Source organism: Oncorhynchus clarkii, chromosome 17, assembly GCF_045791955.1.
Source record: "Oncorhynchus clarkii lewisi isolate Uvic-CL-2024 chromosome 17, UVic_Ocla_1.0, whole genome shotgun sequence".
Lineage (NCBI taxonomy): Eukaryota > Metazoa > Chordata > Actinopteri > Salmoniformes > Salmonidae > Oncorhynchus > Oncorhynchus clarkii.
The window spans coordinates 21,271,459-21,294,777 of record NC_092163.1 but is presented as its reverse complement, the minus strand read 5'-3'; the positions used below and the strand labels follow the sequence as shown (position 1 = coordinate 21,294,777).

The 23,319-nt window shown below is 43.6% G+C and overlaps 2 protein-coding genes across 4 annotated transcripts; both read left to right on the top strand.

The window, feature by feature from the left end:
• The first annotated feature begins 9 nt into the window (after positions 1-9).
• On the top strand, positions 10-4,093 carry LOC139369641 (uncharacterized). Of its 3 annotated transcripts, XM_071108904.1 has the most exons (3): positions 11-131; positions 1,033-1,218; positions 1,579-4,087. In XM_071108904.1, exons 2-3 carry the CDS (start codon positions 1,152-1,154, stop codon positions 2,373-2,375), a joined length of 864 nt encoding a protein of 287 aa, XP_070965005.1. In that variant the 5' UTR covers positions 11-131; positions 1,033-1,151; the 3' UTR covers positions 2,376-4,087. The 3 variants fall into 3 exon arrangements, with proteins under 3 accessions (XP_070965006.1, XP_070965005.1, XP_070965007.1); XM_071108905.1 differs by lacking the exon at positions 1,033-1,218 and having other exon boundaries at positions 10-131; positions 1,579-4,093; XM_071108906.1 differs by lacking the exons at positions 11-131; positions 1,033-1,218 and adding an exon at positions 1,454-1,464.
• A 3,157-nt stretch (positions 4,094-7,250) lies between these two features.
• Positions 7,251-22,760, top strand: LOC139369639 (protocadherin Fat 4). Its single transcript, XM_071108903.1, has 28 exons — positions 7,251-7,413; positions 7,668-7,712; positions 7,838-7,927; positions 8,059-8,148; positions 8,644-8,751; positions 8,848-8,961; positions 9,069-9,162; positions 10,499-10,611; positions 10,826-10,999; positions 11,245-11,373; positions 11,640-11,795; positions 11,957-12,137; positions 12,442-12,575; positions 12,664-13,611; positions 15,596-15,721; positions 16,646-16,891; positions 17,167-17,265; positions 17,452-17,624; positions 17,827-17,978; positions 18,107-18,414; positions 18,564-18,674; positions 18,796-18,987; positions 19,085-19,179; positions 19,328-19,489; positions 21,472-21,660; positions 21,856-21,933; positions 22,108-22,147; positions 22,236-22,760. Exons 1-28 carry the CDS (start codon positions 7,384-7,386, stop codon positions 22,332-22,334), a joined length of 4,476 nt encoding a protein of 1,491 aa, XP_070965004.1. The 5' UTR covers positions 7,251-7,383; the 3' UTR covers positions 22,335-22,760.
• Positions 22,761-23,319: the final 559 nt, after the last annotated feature.

The following is a 23,319-nucleotide window of genomic DNA, read 5'->3' as shown; positions in this document are numbered from 1 at the left end:
TTTCGGTTTCATTTCCTAAATTTCAGCCTCCCAGCCCAATCCCTACCAGGATAATACCCATAAAACACTCACTAGGACACAGCATACGCACAGCAAGAAAGCAGCAAGAACAGATCTACTTCATAAATAAGGTACAGGGCAAGTATGTGTGTGTGTGTGTGTGTGTGCGTTCATGGCAACATAGTAACAGGTATCACAGGTTGTTTTCTCCATTTGGCATCGTAACTGTAACATCAAACACCTATTATTGTATAGTTTGTGAATTACAGTATCAGCCAGTACTAATAATAATTGTAAAAAATTGACAAAATATTTTTGAGTGTTTGAATATTAATCCACCCGGCGTGTCAGATTTCAAAAAGGATTTACGGTGAAAGCAAACCATGCGATTATGTGAGGACAGCTCTCTCAGCAGACAAAACATTAAACAGCTAGCAGAAAAGTAGATTGCTTTTCTGACTTTCGTGACCAATCAAATTAATCCCTTACCTTTGATGATTTTTGTATGTTTGTACTCACGAGACTCCCAGTTACACAATAAATGTTTTTTTTGTTCGATAAAGATTATTTTTATATCCAAAAACCTCCATTTGGTTGGCGCGTTTTGTTTAGTAATCCACAGGCTTGTGCAGTTCATGACGGGCAGAAGAAAATTCCAAATAGTATCCATAAAGTTCGTAGAAACATGTCAAACGTTTTTTATAATCAATCCTCAGGTTGTTTTTACAATAAATAATCGAACATATTTCAACCGGATGGTAGCCTTTTCAATAGGAGAGATGGAGCACTAAAGGCGCTCCAGGCGCTCGCGCATACACAAATCTGGGGACACCTAGCTATCCACAGACACAATGTGATCATTCTCGCTCATTTTTCAGAATAAAAGCCAGAAAATATGTCTAAATACTGTTCACACCATGTGGAAGCCATAGAGAAAGGAATCTGGTTGATATCGCTTTAAATGGAGGATAGGCTTGCAATGGAAAAGAGAGGTTCCAGAATAACAGCACTTCCTGGTTGGATTTTCCTCAGGTTTTCGCCTGCAAACCCGCTGCTGACAAGTGTGTAAAATCGAGCACACCGCCATGCCTTCTCCATAGACAAACAATGGCCTTACTGAAGCTCAGTGACGTTCAACGTGGCACCGTCATATGATGCCACCTTTCCAACAAGTCAGTTCATCAACTTTCTGCCCTGCTAGAGCTGCCCCGGTCAACTGTAAGTGCTGTTATTGTGAAGTGGAAACTTCTAGGACCAAAAACGGCTCAAATGAGAAGTGGTAGGCCACACAAGCTCACAGAACGGGAACGCCGAGTGCTGAAGCGCGTAAAAATCATCTGTCCTCGGTTGCAACACTCACTACCGAGTTCCAAACTGCATCTGGAAATAACATCAGTACAATAAGGGTGGGACCTACTCCATATTTAATACCCATGAAATTGGAATGAGATGTTCGACGAGCAGGTGTCCACATACTTTTTGTCATGTAGTGTAGCTATATTGTGTATGACAGGCATGTCATGTAGTTGTAGGGTAAACATTTTGTTTTCCTCTCTCTCTTTCCTCCAATCTCTTCAGGTGTAACGATGGCTAACATTAAAACATTAAATGAAATTGGACACCTCAACTCGTCTGGCTTTGGTAGGCCTTGGCCCAGGCATGGGCTTTACCTGCTCCACTGGTTCTCCCATAACTACGTCATATTCGACAACAATGGTGACCTGCTGGCACTGTACAACCCCAAAAGGAAGGAGTTCGGCTTCCATCACTTCGATAACCGACTCGAGTGTAACTGTTATCAACTGCTCCCCAACCAGAACTTTCCATACTATGAGGTGGGCAACCTGAATACCCCAGGGGCAAGTGACCTGCCACCATACGTTAGGCAGAACTACAAAAGACACCATGATGACAGCAATATGGACCGTATCATCATCAGTCTTCACCCCGGCTTGGTGTTGGATAAAGTCTATGTGACCCAACACGAGGATATGAGGACCTTTGATCGCCAGAACACCTATCGGATCAGTAAGGGTTTGGTCAGGCTCATCCGTAATCTGGAACTGGAGGAGCTGCTAAGGCAAGCTGGGTACCCCAGAACCATTATGTTTGTCAAAGCAGTCAAGCGGCAAGAGACTCCAGCTCGAAGCCACACCACCATTTGTCAACCAGCTGTCAGCCAACCTGACTGGGTCAACAACAAGAGGCCCTCTGTTGTGAGTCCCAGGCCAACACCATCAAGGGAGTCTGTGATTGACATGCCACATGACTTAATGCTTCGTGAGAGCAAAATAAATCATGTGTCTGTCAGTATCCCCGAGAGCAGAGACTCCCATAAGCCTCGGCGGGAGAGGCGATGTTGTGTCATTCTGTAGACTGGGCCAAAGAGAGTCAAAAGGGTTCATTTTACAGGACGACTCGGGAAATAACTGTGGACAACATTTATTACAGTGCTCCTATAAGTAGGTTTACAGTGCAACACTATTGTAAGTACTCATTATTGTTACACTGTACCTACAGCAGTGACCCTAACCCTAAGTCACTTTTTAAACAATTATTTAGAATAAAGTATTTTTTTAATTAAAAATCATTTATTTCAACATACAATCACTTTTTTATATGTGTAGATTTCTGAAAGATTATAATCAACCTCTATACTTCTAGAGAAAACTACAATACAGCCCAGTTACCTGGTTTGGAACAGAACACAGAACCTGTTCCAGGTTTGGAACATAATACAGAACCTGTTCCAGGTTTGGAACAGAATACAGAGCCTGGTCCAGGTTTGGAACAGAATACAGAACTGCAGATTGCCCTTTAATAATCATAATTATCTTTCACTAATGCAACTGTACATAATTGATTTTCTGTAAAACCAAGGCCAATAGTTAATCATTTCCCACAGTGTTGTAACAGCTCTGTTCTAATTGGTTAAGCAGCTTCTTGTTTAGATTCAACTGACTAAGGGCTCTATTCAATTCGTATTGCGGATGTTCAACATTACAGCGTTATAGAAATATTAAGGCAAATTTCAGTGGCGACAGCGCCTGCTGTACCACCAGAGACTCTGGGTTCGCGCCCAGGCTCTGTCGTAACCGGCCGCGACCGGGAGGTCCGTGGGGTGATGCACAATTGGCCTAGTGTCGTCCGGGTTAGGGAGGGTTTGGCCGGTAGGGAGATCCTTGTCTCATCGTGCACCAGCGACTCCTGTGGCGGGCCAGGTGCAGTGCGCGCTAACCAAGGTTGCCAGGTGGACGGTGTTTCCTCCGACACATTGGTTCGGCTGGCTTCCGGGTTGGATGGCGCTGTGTTAAGAAGCAGTGCGGCCTGGTTGGGTTGTGTATCGGAGGACGCATGACTTTCAACCTTCGTCTCTCCCGAGCCCGTACGGGAGTTGTAGCGATGAGACAAGATAGTAGCTACTAAACAATTGGATACCACGAAATTGGGGAGAAAAGGGGGTAAAAAAATATATTTTTAATAAAAAATTCAGTGGCGACTGCGCAGTCACGGTAAACGCTGCATATGTCGTCTCAATGGGAAATCACCTTTACATTTCTGTCTCGCAATCTGTAACGTTTCAGCGACACAGACTGAGTACAGTACATTGTTTCCGATAAAAAGCGGGAAAAAGTACGACCGATACCACACCTTATAGTTAAAACGTTTGTGAAAGTAGAAAGAGATGAGTAAAGTGGTTTTACAAGCGGGCATCTGGTATAAACTGGTATAAACTGTCAAAGTAGACTCATTATGAAGCGTTCATTCAGAATGTGAATTTGTTATAAATCATAAACTGTTGATAAAAGGGAATAAGTCAACATTTGTGAATTAGCAATCAAAGAAAGCATACATTAAATCAACCCATCTATTTCCCACTCTTTATTCTCTATTCACTTTAAGATTGCACTGAGATTGACCAATCAGAATATACTGTAGTTCATTGATTATGCTTGTGTTATAGTTCCCAGGTGTGGGAGGCTATTGGCAGATATATACCCCTAGAACAGGATTAATGAAGAGAAAGAGAGAATTAGCTTCTTTAACTTGGTTTCTGTTCCAATGCATTTATTAAAGTTTCTCATATTCCAAATGTGTGTTTTATTCAAAATCATCAAATTACAATGTATATTGTAGAAAATTACCCGTTTACATTCATTTAAATAGATTCACACATTTATTCTCATATCAATTGAAATCCCTTTTTCTCAAGCAGTAGTTTAGAACTACTGTGTATCTTTGTGTGTCTCACACCAGCTGTGATTTAGGTCAAAGTTCACTGATTACAGTCAAAGATGGTCTATTTATAGACGGTTTACAGTATCATAAGATGGTCAGTCTCGATTTCTCAAATCACATTGTTTCATAATAACCTCATCTCCCACTCAGTTTTTATTGAATATATAGTTTAATGTCACCACAAACAGGACTAGAAATGTGTACAGCAACAGCCAACTGGCCATTTAATCTGAGGTGAGGGTATTAAAGCATTATTTCCCTGCAGCATGAATTGAAATGCACTAGATATTTTCCGAGACAGACATACAGTTCAACCTCCATTCAAATCCTAGGTATGGGTCTGACCATTATCTCAATATCGGTAAACTTAGTGATAAGGCTGAGGTGTGTTTGACAGGCAATGTACCAGTTACAGGAAGTCTTCATTGACACACCATGTTACCATGGAGCTGTCAAGCTTAGGAGTCCATTTTGGATAAACTTTAATCCAGATCAATTTATATGATTTTTGGCATTGATATGTTGGTGGCGGGAAGGCTGAAACCACACTCACTGACACTCTTAATAAGGATCCGCCCCTTTCTTTCAATTTTCGCCTAAAATGACATACCCAAATCTAACTGCCTGTAGCTCAGGTCCTGAAGCAAAGATATGCATATTCTTGGTACCATTGGAAAGGAAACACTTTGAAGTTTGTGGAAATGTGAAAGGAATGTAGGATAATAACACAATAGATCTGGTAAAAGATAATACAAAGAAAAAAAAACCCTTCTTTTGTATTTTTGTTGTACCATCATCTTTGAAATGCAATAGAAAGGCCATAATGTATTATTCCAACCCAGGTACAATTTAGATTTTGGCCACTAGATGGCAGCAGTGAATATGCAACGTTTTAGACTGATCAAATGAACCATTGCATTTCTGTTTAACATATTGTATCAAGACTGCCCAAATGTGCCTAATTTGTTTATTCATAATTTTTAATGTTAAAAATTGTGCACTCTCATCAAACAATAGCATGGTATTATTTCACTGTAATAGCTAAGCTTTCTGCCAATATCAGATATCTCTGTCTAAACGCATTAGCCTACGTTAGCTCAACCGTCCTGTGGACAGGACACCGATCCCGAAGAAGTTTAAAACTATAAAGCACTCCCTTTCCTCTTACAAGGAAATGAAACTTAGACTTCATACTATAACGTAGTGCCCTACCGATGTAGGATCTTAATTTGATCACTCTTTTGTTGCTGATAAATATCCTGCACAGCAGGGAATGCAAACTTGAAGTGTATTTGGCTTCTAAAGTTTGTAATTTGGACATTGATTTCAGAATTTATTTGCCCTGACAAAAATTTTATCAACCCCTAAAAAAAATCCCTTAATTAATCCACATCATAATTCAACTTTCCTGTTGCTGTTGGATTATTTTCCTGCTGTAGCAAATTGGCTCAAATTAAGATCCTACATCTGTATGTGGCTGTTACAATGAATGCGCAACACATTCCATGGTGTTGTCAGTGCCCCTTGGACCTGTTTATATCCCTGTAGTCAGGCAGTAACACTTAATGGCAAGTCATAAATACATTGTAGGGTAAATAAAGTGGCCATTTCAATATTCCCTTTATTCAGGAAATCAGTCGGTCAAGCAGGTGCTGTGGACGGTACTGTAGCAGGGGGTAGAAAAGTAGGGACAATCACCATCCAATATGGGGTCTATACGTTTTATGTGGATGTTACTCCTCTCAGGCTCTCTATGTGTTCATGATGTCATGGGCATCCCCATCAGTGAGTAAAGTTTGTTTGTGGCTACATTTTGAAGATTGGTATGATATCAATACGGTACATGGTTTGGGGAATACTGTATACAGTAGATTAATAGAAAATGGTTAAGATCAATTAGAAACGTTTAATCGGTAATTGATTTGCCTTTGTATTTTGCTAAATATATGCTCTTATATTATTTTACACATATAAGCTATTTATTAGATTATTATTATGTATTTTTGACACTTAATTTAGACATTAGTAAACAGGGGGGGAGACAGGCAAGTTGGAGTAACAGTAGGGAGGGTAAATGCGGGGAATGAACCAGTAGGGAGCGGCTTATATGTGGCTGGATCCGAGAGTGTTGCCATTAGACCATGACGCATAGATTGTTGTTACCTAATTACAGTGGTGATTTTAGCATGTCAATCTTGGTAGGGCAGCGTCTCCCCGTAGATTTTGCAGGGATATAGTGTCCCCATGAGTGACAGAACACTGAGCCAATCATGGCGTAACTAGAGAACATTACCAACCCCTACGATTCATATTTTCCGCTGGCTGCTCCACCACCACAGAAAGCACTGAGCTAGGCTGAAACACCTGCAATATGGAGCTGCCTTATTAAAAAAAAAAAAAAAAGAGACCATTTTTGTATGCAGGCTTTATTAAGAATGATTTTTTAAATATATATTTTTTTACATTGTTTGCAAACTGATAGGCGACACGTATTAATGGCAAATTAACATGCAAAACAGGAGATATTGACACAACTCAAATAGAATTCACCAGAATCCTGATTAGATTGTCATTTGCTATTTCATGATGCTAAAGATCCACGTAAACAATACCATGTTTGCCCTAATGTTTATTTCTAGGTACATCAGTGAACTGTGCTGAAGGGTCAGACCTAACACTGGGAACTGTGGATGAGGAATATGAGGGTAATCAATGCAGTCATTCATTGCAGTCATCCATGCCATATCCATTCAAGTATTATATTTGTTCATGAGTCACCAAACCAGTTTGTCTTACTGGTATTTCTGTTAATAAACGATTACACAGGAAAAGAAAGATGCCTGGATGAGGGGAGAAAATGAGATTTATAGAATGGGTTCAGTCTTTTTTGTAACAACCTTTGTTACAATATATTGACTAATGGGGGGAAACATTCAACAACATTCAATAGAAATTGCTGGTACTATACATCACCCTAATGAATATTTGCCTCCCCCTGACGCTACAACAGGGGAAGTGGAAGTCCTCAACGAGATCCCCGTGGGTAATACCGTGAGGCTTGAGGCATATGCCTTTCTAGAACACATCAATTTTCTCGAGTTAGTTTACACCCCTGGGAGTACAAATGCAACAGTCCGTACCAAGATGGCGCTGGATGCAGATCTGTTAACACAGGTGAGATGGTTATGGTGGCTCTACAACGTCTAGCTCTGGTCCAGGGTGTTGGTGCGCGTGCCTCTGCTAAACTCCTACAGTAGAGGAATGCGCAGTAGCGCTCTGGATCAGAGCTATACAACGTCATTCATGGTCAAGACGGTTCACTTTAGGTGTTCGCTTTTTTATTGACAAAATAGGCGAAGGCTAATTCCTGATGAACATGCTGCAAAGGGTTTTGAACTTTACAATTATCCCCCCTCTCTCTCTTGTAGACTGGCGGTCAACTTTGGTATTCTGTTGTGTGTGTGAATGGCGCGGTAAGTAAAATTGAAAGATTATAAACTAATGTTACAATGGTTAGTATGTATGATGGATTGTAACAATATATTGTAATGTATGAGAAGTGCATTTTGTTGACATAAAACTGTTATTATCTCTTCAGCTCGAAAATAAACGAAAACTTATCGTCACCGACCTAAATGACAACGCTCCAATATTTGAGCAAAAGGTGTACACGAAAACGATATCTGAGGTAAGGCTACATCAGTCTACAGAAGATGAGTTGGCAAAAACATAATACTCCTTCCTGTCTTACACCTTGCAATACAATGAGCCCCTACGGGTTGTTTACGTGGTTAACCACCATGTGTTTTGTCTCTCCAGATTCAGACAGTGAATACTGAGGTGATCAGAGTGAACGCAGTGGATGCCGATATCAGCATAAACAACAACAGAATTACATACCGCATATTGGTGAGTCACACATGGGCCCGCATTCACCAAGAGTCCCAGAGCAGGAGTGCTGATATAGGATCAGTTTAGTCTTTTAGATAATAATAAATAAGAAGGGAGACCTGATCCTAGATCAGCAGTCCTACTCTGAGACGCCTGATACATTCAGGTCCTGGTCTATACTTTTTAATAAGTGTAACAGCAGTGGTTCTGTGACCACACCTGAGCTACATTTGCTCCCTTAGCTTAGAGGGATGGACAGGAGATCTGGGTTCGAATCCTTTTGGTCACATAAATTAGTCACAGCGAAGTGATCAATATGTCACATTCACCAAAGTAAACAGCTAGTCTAAACTGTCCATACAACTGTCTTACAAAAATATATACAGCTACAATGTAGGTCTATAATCTATAGCAGATATTGGATAACCGAATGGAAATTATGACTGAACAGATTTATCTGATTCTTCCTCTGATACTGTTCCACAATGACTTTGGTCTTCCACCTTATTTAAGGACCCAGCACCCGCTGAATTTGAGGTCCGCAACGATGGGGCTGTACTGCAGAAGAGACCTCTGAACTACAACGTCGCCCAAAACTACAAATTCACAGTTGAGGCGCGGGTAGGTGATCTCACCATATCACACCCTACCACATTGGTCCAGAAATTGATATCTATGTTTATCTATTAATAATGCTTCTGGGATCCTTCCTTTTAGGATAATGGTGATCTCTTCGACACAGCAGACGTTGTTCTTGAGATTACGGACTTTGATAATCTGAATCCCTATTTCAATCACAGCCTTTACCAGGCTACCATACAGGAAGAACAAGTGAGTGTTATCATACCCATCAGACTACAAAATGTCATATATGTATCCTTAAAGCCACTGTGTTTCTATGGTTGTGATGTCTATTTAATACATCATCTCCTCTTTAGACAGGGCCTTTCCTCACCATCCAGCCAGAGGGCATAAAAGCACAAGATGGAGACACTGGCATTAATGTGGCTATAGTCTACAGCATCAGTTCAGGTAATCTGAGGCTTTTACCACAGGCTTGAACTACAACTCCCATCAGTCTTAGGATTTTTTGATGTTGATATTAAACAAGTACACTATATATACAAAAGTATGTTGACACCCATTCAAATTGGTCGATTTGCCTATTTCAGCCATACCCGTCGCTGACAGGTGTATAAACTCAAGCACACAGCCATGCAATCTCCATAGACAAATATTGCCAGTAGAATGGCCTTACTGAATAGATCAGTGGCTTAAAATGTGGCACCCTCATATGATGCCACCTTTCCAACAAGACAGTTCGTCCAGTTTCTGCCCTGCTACTGTAGAGCTGCCCCGGTCAACTGTAAGTGCTGTTATTGTGAAGTGGAAACATCTAGGAGCAACAACGGCTCAGGCGCAAAGTGGTAGGCCACACAAGCTCACAGAATTGGATTGCCGAGTACTGAAACACGTAAAAATCATCTATCGATTTCAACACTCCCTACCGAGTTCCAAACTGCCTCTGAAAGCAACATCAGCACAGTAACTGTTCGTTGGGAGCTTCATGAAATGGGTTTCCATGGCCAAGCCTAAGATCACCATGCACAATGCCAAGCGTCGGTTGGAGTGGTGTAATGCTCACCGCCATTGCACTCTGGAGCAGTGGAAACTCATTCTCTGGAATGAATCACGCTTCACCATTGGGCAGTCCGGCGGACAAATCTGGGTTTGGCGGATGCCAGGACAACGCTACCTGCCTCAATGCATAGTGCCAACTGTAAAGTTTGGTGGATAAGAAATGGTCTGAGGCGGTCTTTCATTGTTTGGGCTAGGCCCCTTAGTTCCAGTGAAGGGAAATCTTAACGCTACAGCATACAATTACATTTTAGACGATTCTGTGCTTCCAACTTTGTGGCAACAATTTGGGGAAGGCCCTTTCCTGTTTCAGCATGACAATGCTCCTGTGCACAAAGTGAGGTCCATACAGAAATGGTTTGTCGATATCGGTGTGGAAGAACTTGACTGGTCTGCACAGAGCCCTGACTTCAACCCCATTGAACACTTTTGGGTTGAATTGAAAACGCAGACTGCGAGCCAGGCCCAACCTCACTAATGCTCGTGGCTGAATGGAAGCATGTCCGCGCAGCAATGTTCCAACATCTAGTGGAAAGCCTTCCCAGAAGGTGGTTATATTAATGCCCATGATTTTGTAATGAGATGTTCGTCGAGCAAGTGTCCACATACACTCCATGACCAAATGTATCTTTGCATATGGAAACCATCAGAATATCATATTTGCATGAAAATGTATGTATGAGGTTCTGTTCACATTGTGGTGGAATGTTGTTGTGTGACTTTACCTCAGTATCGCCAAGCAAGTATCTCAGTAACTTCAACATCGACACAAACAGTGGAGTCATCTCTGTGGTGACTGGGCTGGACAGAGAGGAGATATCCACAGTCACTGTCAATATCAAGGTATTGGGAATTGTAGCTATAGCATTCTAGAGTTTTACGATTACTCTAAATAAGTAAAACCGTACTTCTCTCAGTTCATTCTCACTGTAGATTTATTCACAATCACAAGTGCATTAAGACAGTTAACATGGTATGGGCATCAGGAGGGCTGGTGACCGTTGTATACATCCCAAGTTATGGATGTCAAATATCAACATCTATCACTTCCTTCCAGGCATCTCAGCAGGATGACAGCCTAAAGTCCGCTGACGCTTTGGTGTCTGTTACAATCGAGGACGTCAATGACAACGCTCCAGAGTTTGACAAAGCTAGCTACTCTGTCGCAATATTGGAGAACTCTCAAAAAGACACAGTTGTTTTCAGAGTCACAATCACTGACCTGGACAAGGTAGGTACAGTGGCATAAAAAACAAAATGGGTGATGGATTTACACAAAAAGAGATGTATTTCACTACTCGAGTTAGGAAGCGATGTCAATAAATGCATATATCAAAACAGTTTACACCTTGGTATCTTGAGTTGTGTCTGTTTCTACATGAGCCAAATCATTTGTCACGCTTCATTTTATTTTTTCATTTTAAAACTTCACCCCCCCCCCAAATTGGACATGAAACCATTTTGTCTTTGTCTCAGGGTGGATTTGTGGGAACGTTGCAGATCCTTCCGGAGTCTGTACCTTTCTCTATACTCTTGGATGGAACTGTCATAGTGAAGAGTTCAGCTGACCTGGACAGGGAGACTGTTGGAAACTTCCTCTTTCAGGTCAGACACTCTGAAACATAACAGTACTCAGACCTACAACTTTTATCCATTTAGCAGCTGACATAATCACAATAGCTAACAAATCAGCAAGGAACCTGTAAATATGTCTAAAAAGGTGCAAACTCCAGGTCTAATGGCACTTGGCAGTGCCCTGTACCATCTAATAAAACATGTCTTATCAAGAAATCTGTCCCAATGGGGAGTGCACACGTCAGTTGGTATGCTGTTGAACACCTTCCCATGTCTTCCCTACATCCAATATGAAGATTGAAGCACGGGAAAATGACCTGCCTAACCACGTTGTGTTGGCTGATGTGAACGTCACCCTCCTGGATGAGAATGACAACAGTCCTCAATTTAAGAGCTCCAGGTACGAGGGCAAGGTCTTCAAGAACCAAACAGTGGGGATGTTGGTTACCCAGGTGAGATGGCTTCTAACCTTGAACCTCAATTCGTCACTGTGTTTGTTAAAGTGTTTTGTCAGAGCCATTTATAATGTGGGAAATACATGATAGCCATAGTAACACGATTGTAAAAAGAAAACAATGGTATTGCTTTGGTCACCACACCATGTGATTGGTAGGTTGAAGCAGCCGATCTGGATGCTGGTGCTAATGGACAGGTCAAGTACTCAATAGAGTTTGGGAACCTGGAAGGATATTTCTCCATCGACGAAAACACAGGCGAGATAAAACTGGAAAAAAACATTCCTCTGGAGGAGAACAAGGTCCTTCAGTTCCCTCTCTATGTGGCAGCAAGAGATGGTGAGTCTAGGTACAGTCTCTGTATAGAGAACTTGAAGGTAGTGTCATGTAAACTATTTTGTGAAGCGCAATGTAGTGCAGAATTCATCTGAGCGTAAAGTTGAGATATGTGAAAGAACACAAGCAACTCAAGCACACATACCATAGTCTAGTAACCATAGTATATATACACTGTAGACTAAAATAATATGAGAGGAATAGTGTATATCTACAGGAGGCTAGTCGGTCAACAGCTGGAGATTTGGTTAAAAGTTCCCAAAGAAATTGCAGCCCAAAGTGACTGTTCTCCTCTCCTGTCCTGTAGGTGGCGTAATATCCCGTTCCTCCTCGGTGCTAGTGGAGATCCAGGCACCTGGAGATTCCAACCCCCAGTTCCTCTTGAACACTTACCGTGGGAGGATAGAGGAAGAGACGGATCCAGGGACGGTGATTGTCAAGGTGAACTTACCCAGAACCACTAAATTCTACTTCATCTGAAAAAAACAACCAGATCGATCCTATAACATTTTTGTCACCCCATATACAGGTGACATTCCTAGCAGTAACTACAGTAGTTCCCGTGACGCTTCAGGTCCTGACAGACGCCGACAAGTTTGCCATCGACTCCAAAGGCGTTTTCACCTCCAAGGTCAAACTGAACTATGAGACCCAAAATAACTACTCAGTCCAGATCTCAATCTCGGATGGCACAAGCAGCGATGAGGCAACCGTTGTGGTGGAAGTGATTGACATCAATGACAACAGCCCCGTGTTTGACGCCAGCTCTGTGACACAACTGGTCCCTGAGGATACGGAGGTAGGGGCCAACCTCACTGCCATGACCGCCACGGACGCGGACAACGGCTTCAACAGGGAGCTCCGCTATGCCCTCCGGGGAGGCGAGGGGAAGTTCGCTATCGATCCCAAAATAGGGATGGTGTCCCTGGCTGGGGCGCTGGACAGAGAGACCAAAGCAGAGTTCACCCTGGAGGTGGTGGCTCAGGACCAAGGTCGTCCAGCTCTCTCCGCAACCGCCACTCTGCTCATTCAAGTATCTGACATCAACGACAATGTTCCAAGTTTCTCCAAGACGGAATATGAGGTTGAGGTCTTAGAAACAGAGTCTGTGGGAACGACACTGGTCACACTAGAAGCGGTGGACCTTGACGAAGGCACAAACGGTGCAGTGACCTATAGTATATTTCTGCAAGACCCTCCCTCGACCGTGGCGTTCTTCCAGCTGGACCCGTCCACTGGGGAACTGCGGCTGGCGCAGGCCTTGGACTATGGAGCAGTGAAGGTGTACAACCTAATGGTACAGGCTGCAGATGGGGGGACCCCGTCCCTCATTGGGAATGGTTCAGTGGTGGTGAGGGTGAAAGATGTGAACAACAACCCGCCTCAGTTTAGCGCAGAGCGTTACGATGTCGCCGTCTCTGAGAACCTGGCCAGCGGGGCGGCTATCGTGACCCTGGAGGTCACCGATGAGGATGAGGTCAGAGAAATGAGACTGTCATTATCATCATGAGATCGATTATATTTTGTTATGATATAAACAATCTATAACATTACCATCTACATTGAGATCAGTGATATATCTGCACGTTATGAAAAATATTGACTACGGTATATCGATTACAGTATAACAATGACGATATATCAACTACTATATATAATCAATGACAATATATACAGTACCAGTCAAAAATTTTTACACACCTGCTCATTCAAGGGTTTTTCTTTATTTTTACTATTTTCTGCATTGTATAATAATAGTGAAGGCATCAAAACGATGAAATTACACGTATGGAATCATGTAGGAACCAAAAAAGTGTTAAACAAATCAAAATATATTTTATATTTGAGATTCTTCAAAGTAGCCACCCTTTCCCTTGATGACAGCTTTGCACATTCTTGGCATTCTCTCAACCAGCTTCACCTGGAATGCTTTTCCAACAGTCTTGAAGGAGTTCCCACATGTGCTGAGCACTTGTTGGCTGCTTTTCCTTCGATCTGCTGTCCAACTCATCCCAAGCCATCTCACAGGGTGGCAGGTAGCCTAGTGGTTAGAGCGTTGGACTAGTAACCGAAAGGTTGCAAGATTGAATCCCCGAGCCGACAAGGTAAAAATCTGTCGTTCTGCCCCTGAACAAGGCAGTTAACCCACTGTTCCTAGGCTGTAATTGTAAATAATACTTTGTTCTTAACTGACTTGCCTAGTTAAATAAAGGTTCAATTAAAAAAAAAAAATGGGTTGAGGTCAGGTGATTGTGGAGGCCAGGTTATCTGATGAGGCACTCCATCACTCTCCTTCTTGGTCAAATAGCCCTAACACAGCCTGGAGGTGTGTTGGGTCATTGTCCTGTTGAAAAACAAATAATAATCCCACTAAGCACAAACCAGATGGGATGGCATATCGCTACAGAATGCTGTGGCACACTTGTGCCTTGAATTCTAAATAAATCACAGACACTGTCAGCAGGAAAGCACCATCACACCTCCTCCTCCATGCTCCAAAGTGGGATCCACACATGCAGAGATTATCCGTTCCCCTCCGCTGCATCTCACAAAGACACGGTGGTTGGAACCAAAAATCTCAAATTTGGATCAAATCAAATGACAGATTTCCACCGGTCTAATGTCCATTGCTCATGTTTCTTGGACCATTGGTGTCCTTTAGTAGTGGTTTCTTTGCAGCAATTTGACAATGAAGGCCTGATACACGCAGTCTCCTCTGAACAGTTGATGTTGAGATGTGTTTGTTACTTGAACTCTGTGAAGCATTTATTTGGGCTGCAATCTGAGTCTGGTAACTCTAATGAATTTGTCCTCTGCAGCAGAGGTAACTCGGTCTTGCTTTCCTGTGGCGGTCCTGATGAGAGAGTTTCATCATAGCGTTTGATGGTTTTGAGACTGCACTTGAAGAAACTTTCAAAGTTCTTTTCCGGATTGACTGACCTTCATGTCTTAAAGTAATGATGGACTGTAGTTTCTCTTTTCTTATTTGAGCTGTTCTTGCCATAATATTGACATGGTCTTTTACCAAATAGGGTCATCTTCTGTATACCACCCCTACCTTGTCACAACACAACTGATTGTCTCAAACGCATTAGGAAGGAAATAGATTCCACAAATTAACAAGGCACACCTGTTAATTAAAATGCATTCCAGGTGACTACCTCATGAAGCTGGTTGACAGAATGCCAAGAGTGTGCAAAGCTGTAATCAAGGCAAAGGGTGGCTACTTTGAAGAATCTCAAATAGATTTAGATTTGTTTAAACATTTTTTGCTTAGCAAACCCTAGCATGAGTAGGTGTGTCCAAACTTTTGACTGGTACTGTATATCGATGACAATATATAAATGGTGTATTTCATGACGATATCAACAATCTGAAAATATTTCAATACAACCATCCCACTAAAACATTAATGACTCATTTTGGAATGATAAACTGACACCATAATCTCTTCCTTTTAGGGTGGATTCTCGAATGGTGACTTCATATTTACCAGTGACACTTTCAACATAAATAAACAAGGTGTTGTTTCCCTGAAGAATGACGTCACCTTGGACAGAGAGACAAAGGATAACTATGTTTTACAGGTATACTACATCATGTCAACCGACATGTGCTTCATCTGCATTTCTCATAAGGTCTACACACAAATATAGGCCCCAATAACAGTTGGGTCTACTTCCATAAATGTAATCTATGTAGAGTGGGGAAACGTTTTCATATCTTAACGATGGGCAAGGACGCAACTGGGGGACAATCTATCTCTTCCTATCACCCGGACCTCAACCCCACCTGGACACCAAAGTGAACATTGTCTTTGCTCATGTTGTTAAGTCATATAGGTGATAAAAATGTACAACGTGGATAGGCAAAAGCAGGCTGATAATTTTACTTAAGATGCTCAGCGAGACCATGACGGTCAACAACGTTACACTTTGGACCCTAACCCTAACCCTCAACAATTTCAACAAAATGACATGCTAAGGGCCTCCCGGGTGGCGCAGTGGGTAAGGGCGCTGTACTGCAGCGCCAGCTGTGCCATCAGAGTCCCTGGGTTCGCGCCCAGGCTCTGTCGTAACCGGCCGCGACCGGGAGGTCTGTGGGGCGACGCACAATTGGCCTAGCGTCACCCGGGTTAGGGAGGGCTTGGTCGGTAGAGGTGTCCTTGTCTCATCGCGCACCAGCGACTCCTGTGGTGAGCCGGGCGCAGTGTACGCTAACCAAGGTGGCCAGGTGCACAGTGTTTCCTCCGGCGCATTGGTGCGGCTGGCTTCCGGGTTGGATGTGCGCTGTGTTAAGAAGCAGTGCGGCTTGGTTGGTTTGTGTGTATCGGAGGACGCATGACTTTCAACCTTCGTCTCTCCCGAGCCCGTACGGGAGTTGTAGCGATGAGACAAGATAGTAGCTACTACAACAATTGGATACCACGAAAGTGGGGAAAAAAAAAAATACATGCTAAGGTTTGTCAACTAGTCAAGTGTTAAAAATCGTAACCCTCTCACTGTGTTCAGGTGGTGGCGGTGGACAAAGATGGCCTGAACGCCACAGCCCAGCTCAACATCACCGTTCTGGACTACAATGACAACACACCCCAGTTCCCTACTCTTCCAGACCCCATCCCTTTCCCTGAGGGGGAGTACTCTGACAAGTCTCCAGGAGAGGTGTACCGTATCCTTGCCACAGACTCAGATCTCGGCTCCAACGGAGAAGTCACCATCTCCATCTCCTCATCTGCCACGCCATTTCGCTTCAGGGAGGTGAGTCCAACCAAATAATGAAGCTCCTGGTGAACCTTCTTTACATAATACATTTTGTTAGATGAGAATTTGGATCTAGGGTACCAGGTTCGTTTACTGAGGTGTCAATCATTTTGATTAAGAAATGACCAAACACACACAAAAAAGCAGACGCTTTTGATGACCTCATCATTGGCAAACCATGTTTCTTCTCACGGCTTCTCATACTCACTTAATCATGAGCAATGTTGTTAGGGTAACACTGCGTATTTACACTAGTGTGTCTTGTGCTGAAGGATGGGATGCTACTGGTTGTGGGTCCTCTGGATCGGGAGACCAAGGACATCTATGAGCTGGTCATTGTGGCCACTGACAAGGGGACACCACAGAGACAGGTACTATATACAAACAGTGGCCTAATTTATAGGGTCCCTTCACCCTGAAATCAGTACGACATTACCATAGCAGTACCATATCATAACACTATACACCACAATACCATAACACACAATATCAAAGTTCTGTGCAGCCTGCCTTCTTACACACAGTTGGTTTGAACCATTCCAACCCCGCTTCACCAGAACATGACCAGCATCAGAGTGAGCGTGACAGATGTTAATGACAACACGCCGGTGTTCAGTGCCAGTACGTACACGAAGAGCATCCTGGTGAAGGACACCAAAGTGGGGGACGTGCTGTTGACCCTGTCTGCCACAGACAAGGACATGGACCTGAACGCACTCATCACCTACAGGTTAGCCATGCACTGCTGTCAAAACTCACACACACCTCTGTTGTACTTTCTACTCCCAGTCGTGGAGCCGATACTGTAGAGATGAGTTTCAAGTCCAAATTAAGGAATAAAATCGGCCTAAATGGATCCTTAACAATGTTGAAGAAATGCGTCTGTTCCTACACTGAGTTATGCGTCAAATGCTCCTCCTCTGGCTATCTAGTTTCTCCTCAGGCGCCTCCTCTCGCTTGGCCCTGAATGGTAGCACAGGAGAGGTGACTGTGGTCTCTGACCTTTCGGATGTCATGGAGGACACACTGCTTGAACTCACTGCAATGGCAAAGGACAGCGGGATGCCTCCTCTGAACTCCACAGGTCAGGGATTGAGCATTGCAATTGGACGTGTGTTTTTGTAACGTTGGGTTAGAGTGTATTATTTCATATGTTAGTCTGAATAATGATGGATACTACATCTGTGTGTGTTCTCTCTTTTCGCCTCATAGCCAATGTCCAGGTCTTCCTGATGACTGTCAGCCTTGGAGTGGACGTGGCCTTTGAGAACTCCTCCTACAACTTCAACGTTCCGGAGAACGAACCAAAAGGGAGACCCGTGGGGATAGTGAAGGCATCACCAGGGAGCCCCGTGTTTGTGGTTAATTATTTCCTGAACACGCACATGGACCTGTTCTCCGTCGATGCCCTAGGAGCCATCACCACCAAAGAGCCACTGGACAAAGAGACTGAGGAGTGGTACATCCTGGAGGTGGAGGCAGTGGACTCCAGGACTCCCCCTACCTCTGCCGTCGCAATGGTATGACTCATCCTGGTACCTGGCGACCAGATTTAGAGGACGTTTTAGAGGTGTTGCTTAGATGAAAATATCTCATCATATGGGGGAACAGATTTCGGATCACAAGTAATCTTTCGTCTCTCACTCTCTTCCCTCACTCTTCCTCTCAGGTCAGGGTACAGGTGGAAGATGTGAACGAGGCCCCAGAGTTCAAGGAAGAGACTTATGAAGCCAAGATCTTCAGCATTGCCCCATACAAATACCCTGTGGTCCAAGTTCAGGTAAGGGATGCAAAAGTGAACAGCGGGATAACCACTACATCCCTGGTGCCATGTCAAAGTTGACATAAGTTCTCATCCAGCTCCTCCATCCTGACCCCCCACTCTTCGTCCCTCTCCCCAGGCCACAGACCCAGACAGTGGTGACAGCGGTCGTCTGGACTACAGTCTGACAGAGTCCAGCTCGTCTTTCGACGTGGACCGTTCCACAGGCCAGGTGTACGTGGTGTCAGCGGTGGGATTAGAAGGAAAGACAACCACCGTCCTGGTGAAGGCCACAGATCCTAAAGGACTCCATGCTACAACCAGGGTGGAGGTGAGTGGTGACAACAGTGTACTGTACATATGGTAACACACATGACTTAACACACTTGCAACAGTAGTTACAGTATGCTGCTCTATTCTGCCCCCAGGTGGACGTGCAGGGAAGTGCCAGTAATGATGTCGTAGTCATCTCCCTCAACCAGGCCACCAATGTTGTGGAGAAGAAGGTCCCTGAGATGGAAGAGTAAGATATTATAACTGATAAAGTTTTTGTACCACACAATATGAACCACACAAAAGTGTGGGGCTGTTAGACGGGACCTTTAGCCCACTTTCAACACTCTCTCTTCCTCGGTCTTTTTCATATGCCTCTCGTTCTCGGTCTCTCTTAGGTCTTTAGGGCGAGTTCTGGGCTGGACCGTGAAGGTGATAGAGATTTCCAGCACCAGCAGAGGAGCTGTTGCGTCCCGGGAATCTGGGAGCGCCGCCAGGACGTACGTCAGCTTCATTGCCGTGAACAGCGGGGAAGTCATCCCTGCCAAAGACGTCAAAAGGTAAGATCAATGTGTTGTTGAAAATCACTTCATCCACAACAAAGTAGGCCATCCTATAATGAGAAAATCAAAGCCGTTGTTGGTTAAAGTTTAACTTTGAGGATGGCGAGTCTGGGGTTGGTCTCATTAAGGGAATTTTTGTGGAACATTCTTTAGTAGTTGACATAGACATACAATGACTGGACGCAACATTGCTTCCACAATTTTCTATTCAGCACGATGAACATCCATGTCTGTTCTACACGATACAAATCTAATCGGAAAAATCTGCAATGTGACGTTGCATTCTTGAGAATAAGCCCCTAATGCGCAGACCAGCTGGCTGGTGTGTTTACGGACATATTCAATCAATCCTTATCCCAGTCTGCTGTTCCCACATGCTTCAAGAGGGCCACCATTGTCCCTGTTCCCAAGAAAGCTAAGGTAACTGAGCTAAACGACTACCGCCCCGTAGCACTCACTTCCGTCATCATTAAGTGCTTTGAGAGACTAGTCAAGGACCATATCACCTCCACCCTACCTGACACCCTAGACCCACTCCAATTTGCTTACCGCCCAAATAGGTCCACAGACAACGCAATCGCATCACACAGCCCTAACCCATCTGGACAAGAGGAATACCTATGTGACAATGCTGTTCATCGACTACAGCTCAGCATTTAACTCCATAGTACCCTCCAAACTCATCATCAAGCTTGAGGCCCTGGGTCTCGACCCCGCCCTGTGCAACTGGGTACTGGACTTCCTGATGGGTCGCCCCCAGGTGGTGAGGGTAGGTAACAACATCTCCACCCCGCTGATCCTCAACACTGGGGCCCCACAAGGGTGCGTTATGAGCCCTCTCCTGTACTCTCTGTTCACCCACAACTGCATGGCCATGCACGCCTCCAACTCAATCATCAAGTTTGCGGATGACACTACAGTGGTAGGCTTGATTACCAACAACGACGAGATGGCCTACAGGGAGGAGGTGAGGGCCCTCGGAGAGTGGTGTCAGGAAAATAACCTCACACTCAATGTCAACAAAACTAAGGAGATGATCGTGGACTTCAGGAAACAGCAGAGGGAGCACCCCCTATCCACATCGACAGGACAGAAGTGGAGAGGGTAGTAAGTTTTAAGTTCCTCGGCGTACACATCACGGACAAACTGAATTGGTCCACCCACACAGACAGCGTGGTGAAGAAGGCACAGCAGCACCTCTTCAACCTCAGGAGGCTGAATAAATGTGTCTTGTCACCAAAAGCACTCAAACCTTTACAGATGCACAATCGAGAGCATCCTGTCGGGCTGTATCACCTCCTGGTACGGCAACTGCTCCGTCCACAACCGTAAGCCTCTCCAGAGGGTAGTGAGGTCTGCACAACGCATCACCGGAGTCAAACTACCTGCCCTTCAGGACACCTACACCACCCAATGTCACAGGAAGGCCATAAAGATCATCAAGGGCAACAACCACCCAAGCCACTGCCTGTTCACGCCGCTATCACCCAGAAGGCGAGGTCAGTACAGGTGCAGGGACCGAGAGACTGAAAAACAGCTTCTATCTCAAGGCCATCAGACTGTTAAACAGCCACCACTAACAGTGAATGGCTGCTGCCAACATACTGACTCAACTCCAGCCACTTTAATAATGTAAAAATGTATGTAAAAATGTATTACTAGCCACTTAAAACAATGCCACCCTACATTACTCATCTCATATGTATATACTGTACTCGATACCATCTACTGCATCTTGCCTATGCCGTTCTCTACCATCACTCATTCATATATTTTTATGTACATATTCTTCATCCCTTTACACTTATGTGTATATGGTAGTTGTGGAATTGTTAGGTTAGATTACTCGTTGGTTATTACTGCATTGTCGGAACTAGAAGCACAAGCATTTTGCGCTACACTAGCATTAACATCTGCTAACCATGTTTATGTGACAAATACAATTTGATTTAATGGCCGTTCTCTGATGTTGCCCACAGCAAGCTGCAGAGCGAGGCGGGCACGGTGAAGGCAGAGCTAGAGAAGGTGTTTGGGGCGGGGCTGGAGCATGTGATGGAGGAGGAGTCAGCCGACCCTGCCTCTGACCAGGTCATAGTCATCGTCTTGGGCGTCCTGTTCGGCCTGAGTCTGCTGGGATTGGTGGCGATGGTGACGTTCACCGTTATCAAGTGAGTAGCTCATTCATGTTTGCTTAGTGTGTGTTATTAGCATTAAGTTAAGATTAGCAAGAAATTACTTATGATAATGAATCTAGCCCTTGCCACTAGCCATAATTGCAATTATGACCCCCTTATCCCCCAAAATGACTATGATACAAATTATTCTAGGCTAACCACTGTTTCAACATCTCCATTTCTTTTCAGGTTCAGAAGGATGAAAGAACCCACAGAGGACTCCTGTAGGGAAAGCTTTGACATTGATAGGCGAAATGAATCTTACACGTAAAGTACTGTTTGAATATGCAATACATATGGCGTCTTAACGTTTGATTCATTTGAGACTGATTAAATGATGATGGGATGCAATTGAACGAGTAATATTTCAAATGAATACTTTCTCATTTTTAGACAGCTACTATGCGAGTTTTTTCTCATCCGCCTTTTCTTCTGCTTTAGAAATAGCGATATGAAGGCATCCGCAACAGGCTCACAACAGGTAAGAACCCAGAGGCCAAACACAGGCCGTTCAAATATACAGTGCGATTTGTTGGTCAAGGGCGATGATCCATGCTGTTGTTTTTTAGGGGCAACGGTCATGGAGAAAGAGTAAGACTTCACAGGAGGCAGAGCCAGAGTGTGACAGACAAGATGAAGATGGTGACAGCCATAACTTCTCTCTTTAGGTCCCACTGACAACTAAACACAAATAAAGCACACACAATGAATGTGCACCAGAGCAGTGAGACAGATGGAGCAACACTGCAATGAAGGAATGATTAGTTTACTCTGACTTATTGGTTGGCTAATGCACTAATGCTTTGACCGTCAATTGCTGGCTAGTCTATGCTGCACTCATATTAGGATCATTCCTCTATAAAACAAACAAAGACCTTTGGCCAATAAATGTAAAAATAGAAAAGGCTATGATATGAATATGAACATTTTAGCACTAAGAATAGCACTTACTATGAATTATTTTATATGCTAATACATTGTTTCTGAGTGCTAATGATGGTATGTATGTATTTCCTCTGTCACCAAAAATACCTGAACCAACTTTTCACTGCATTTAGGTTTAACTAATAAAAAAGACATACCCTGGATAGAAAGTGTCTTATTTTTACCAACATTTCTCTATGCTAATGCTTAGACTCAAACCTTTAGAACTGGCTCGAGCTTGAGACAGACTCATGTTCATTATGCACCAAACGGAAGAAAACAGATTGAAACGGGATTACCTGGACTTGTCCAATAAGACTCATTTTAGTTTTTTTTGCTATTGTACCATTACCATTGTAGGTCTGATGGATGGTGGGGTGTTTCCAAATACTTGTCCTGAAGGCAAGGGCGTAACTTTTTGTTCGAAATTGGAGGGGGCCAGGGTCAACACCCATCTGGGGGGGGGGGGGGGTCCGGGGGCATGACCCCCCCGAAGGATTGTTTAAAAAAAAATAGCTGTGAAATGATTGTTTCTGGTGAATATTTAAGGGAAAATAAACTGCCCTGATAATGTCTTCACTATACCCCAATCACAACTGACACACCAATATTTTTCTATATTACTGTTAAGAGTAAGAAGACAGTTTTAAAGTAAGTTACCACCACACCACTTCTTTAACTACATTTAAATGTCAAATCTATTTGTGTACCCTTCACCACGCTTGGCTA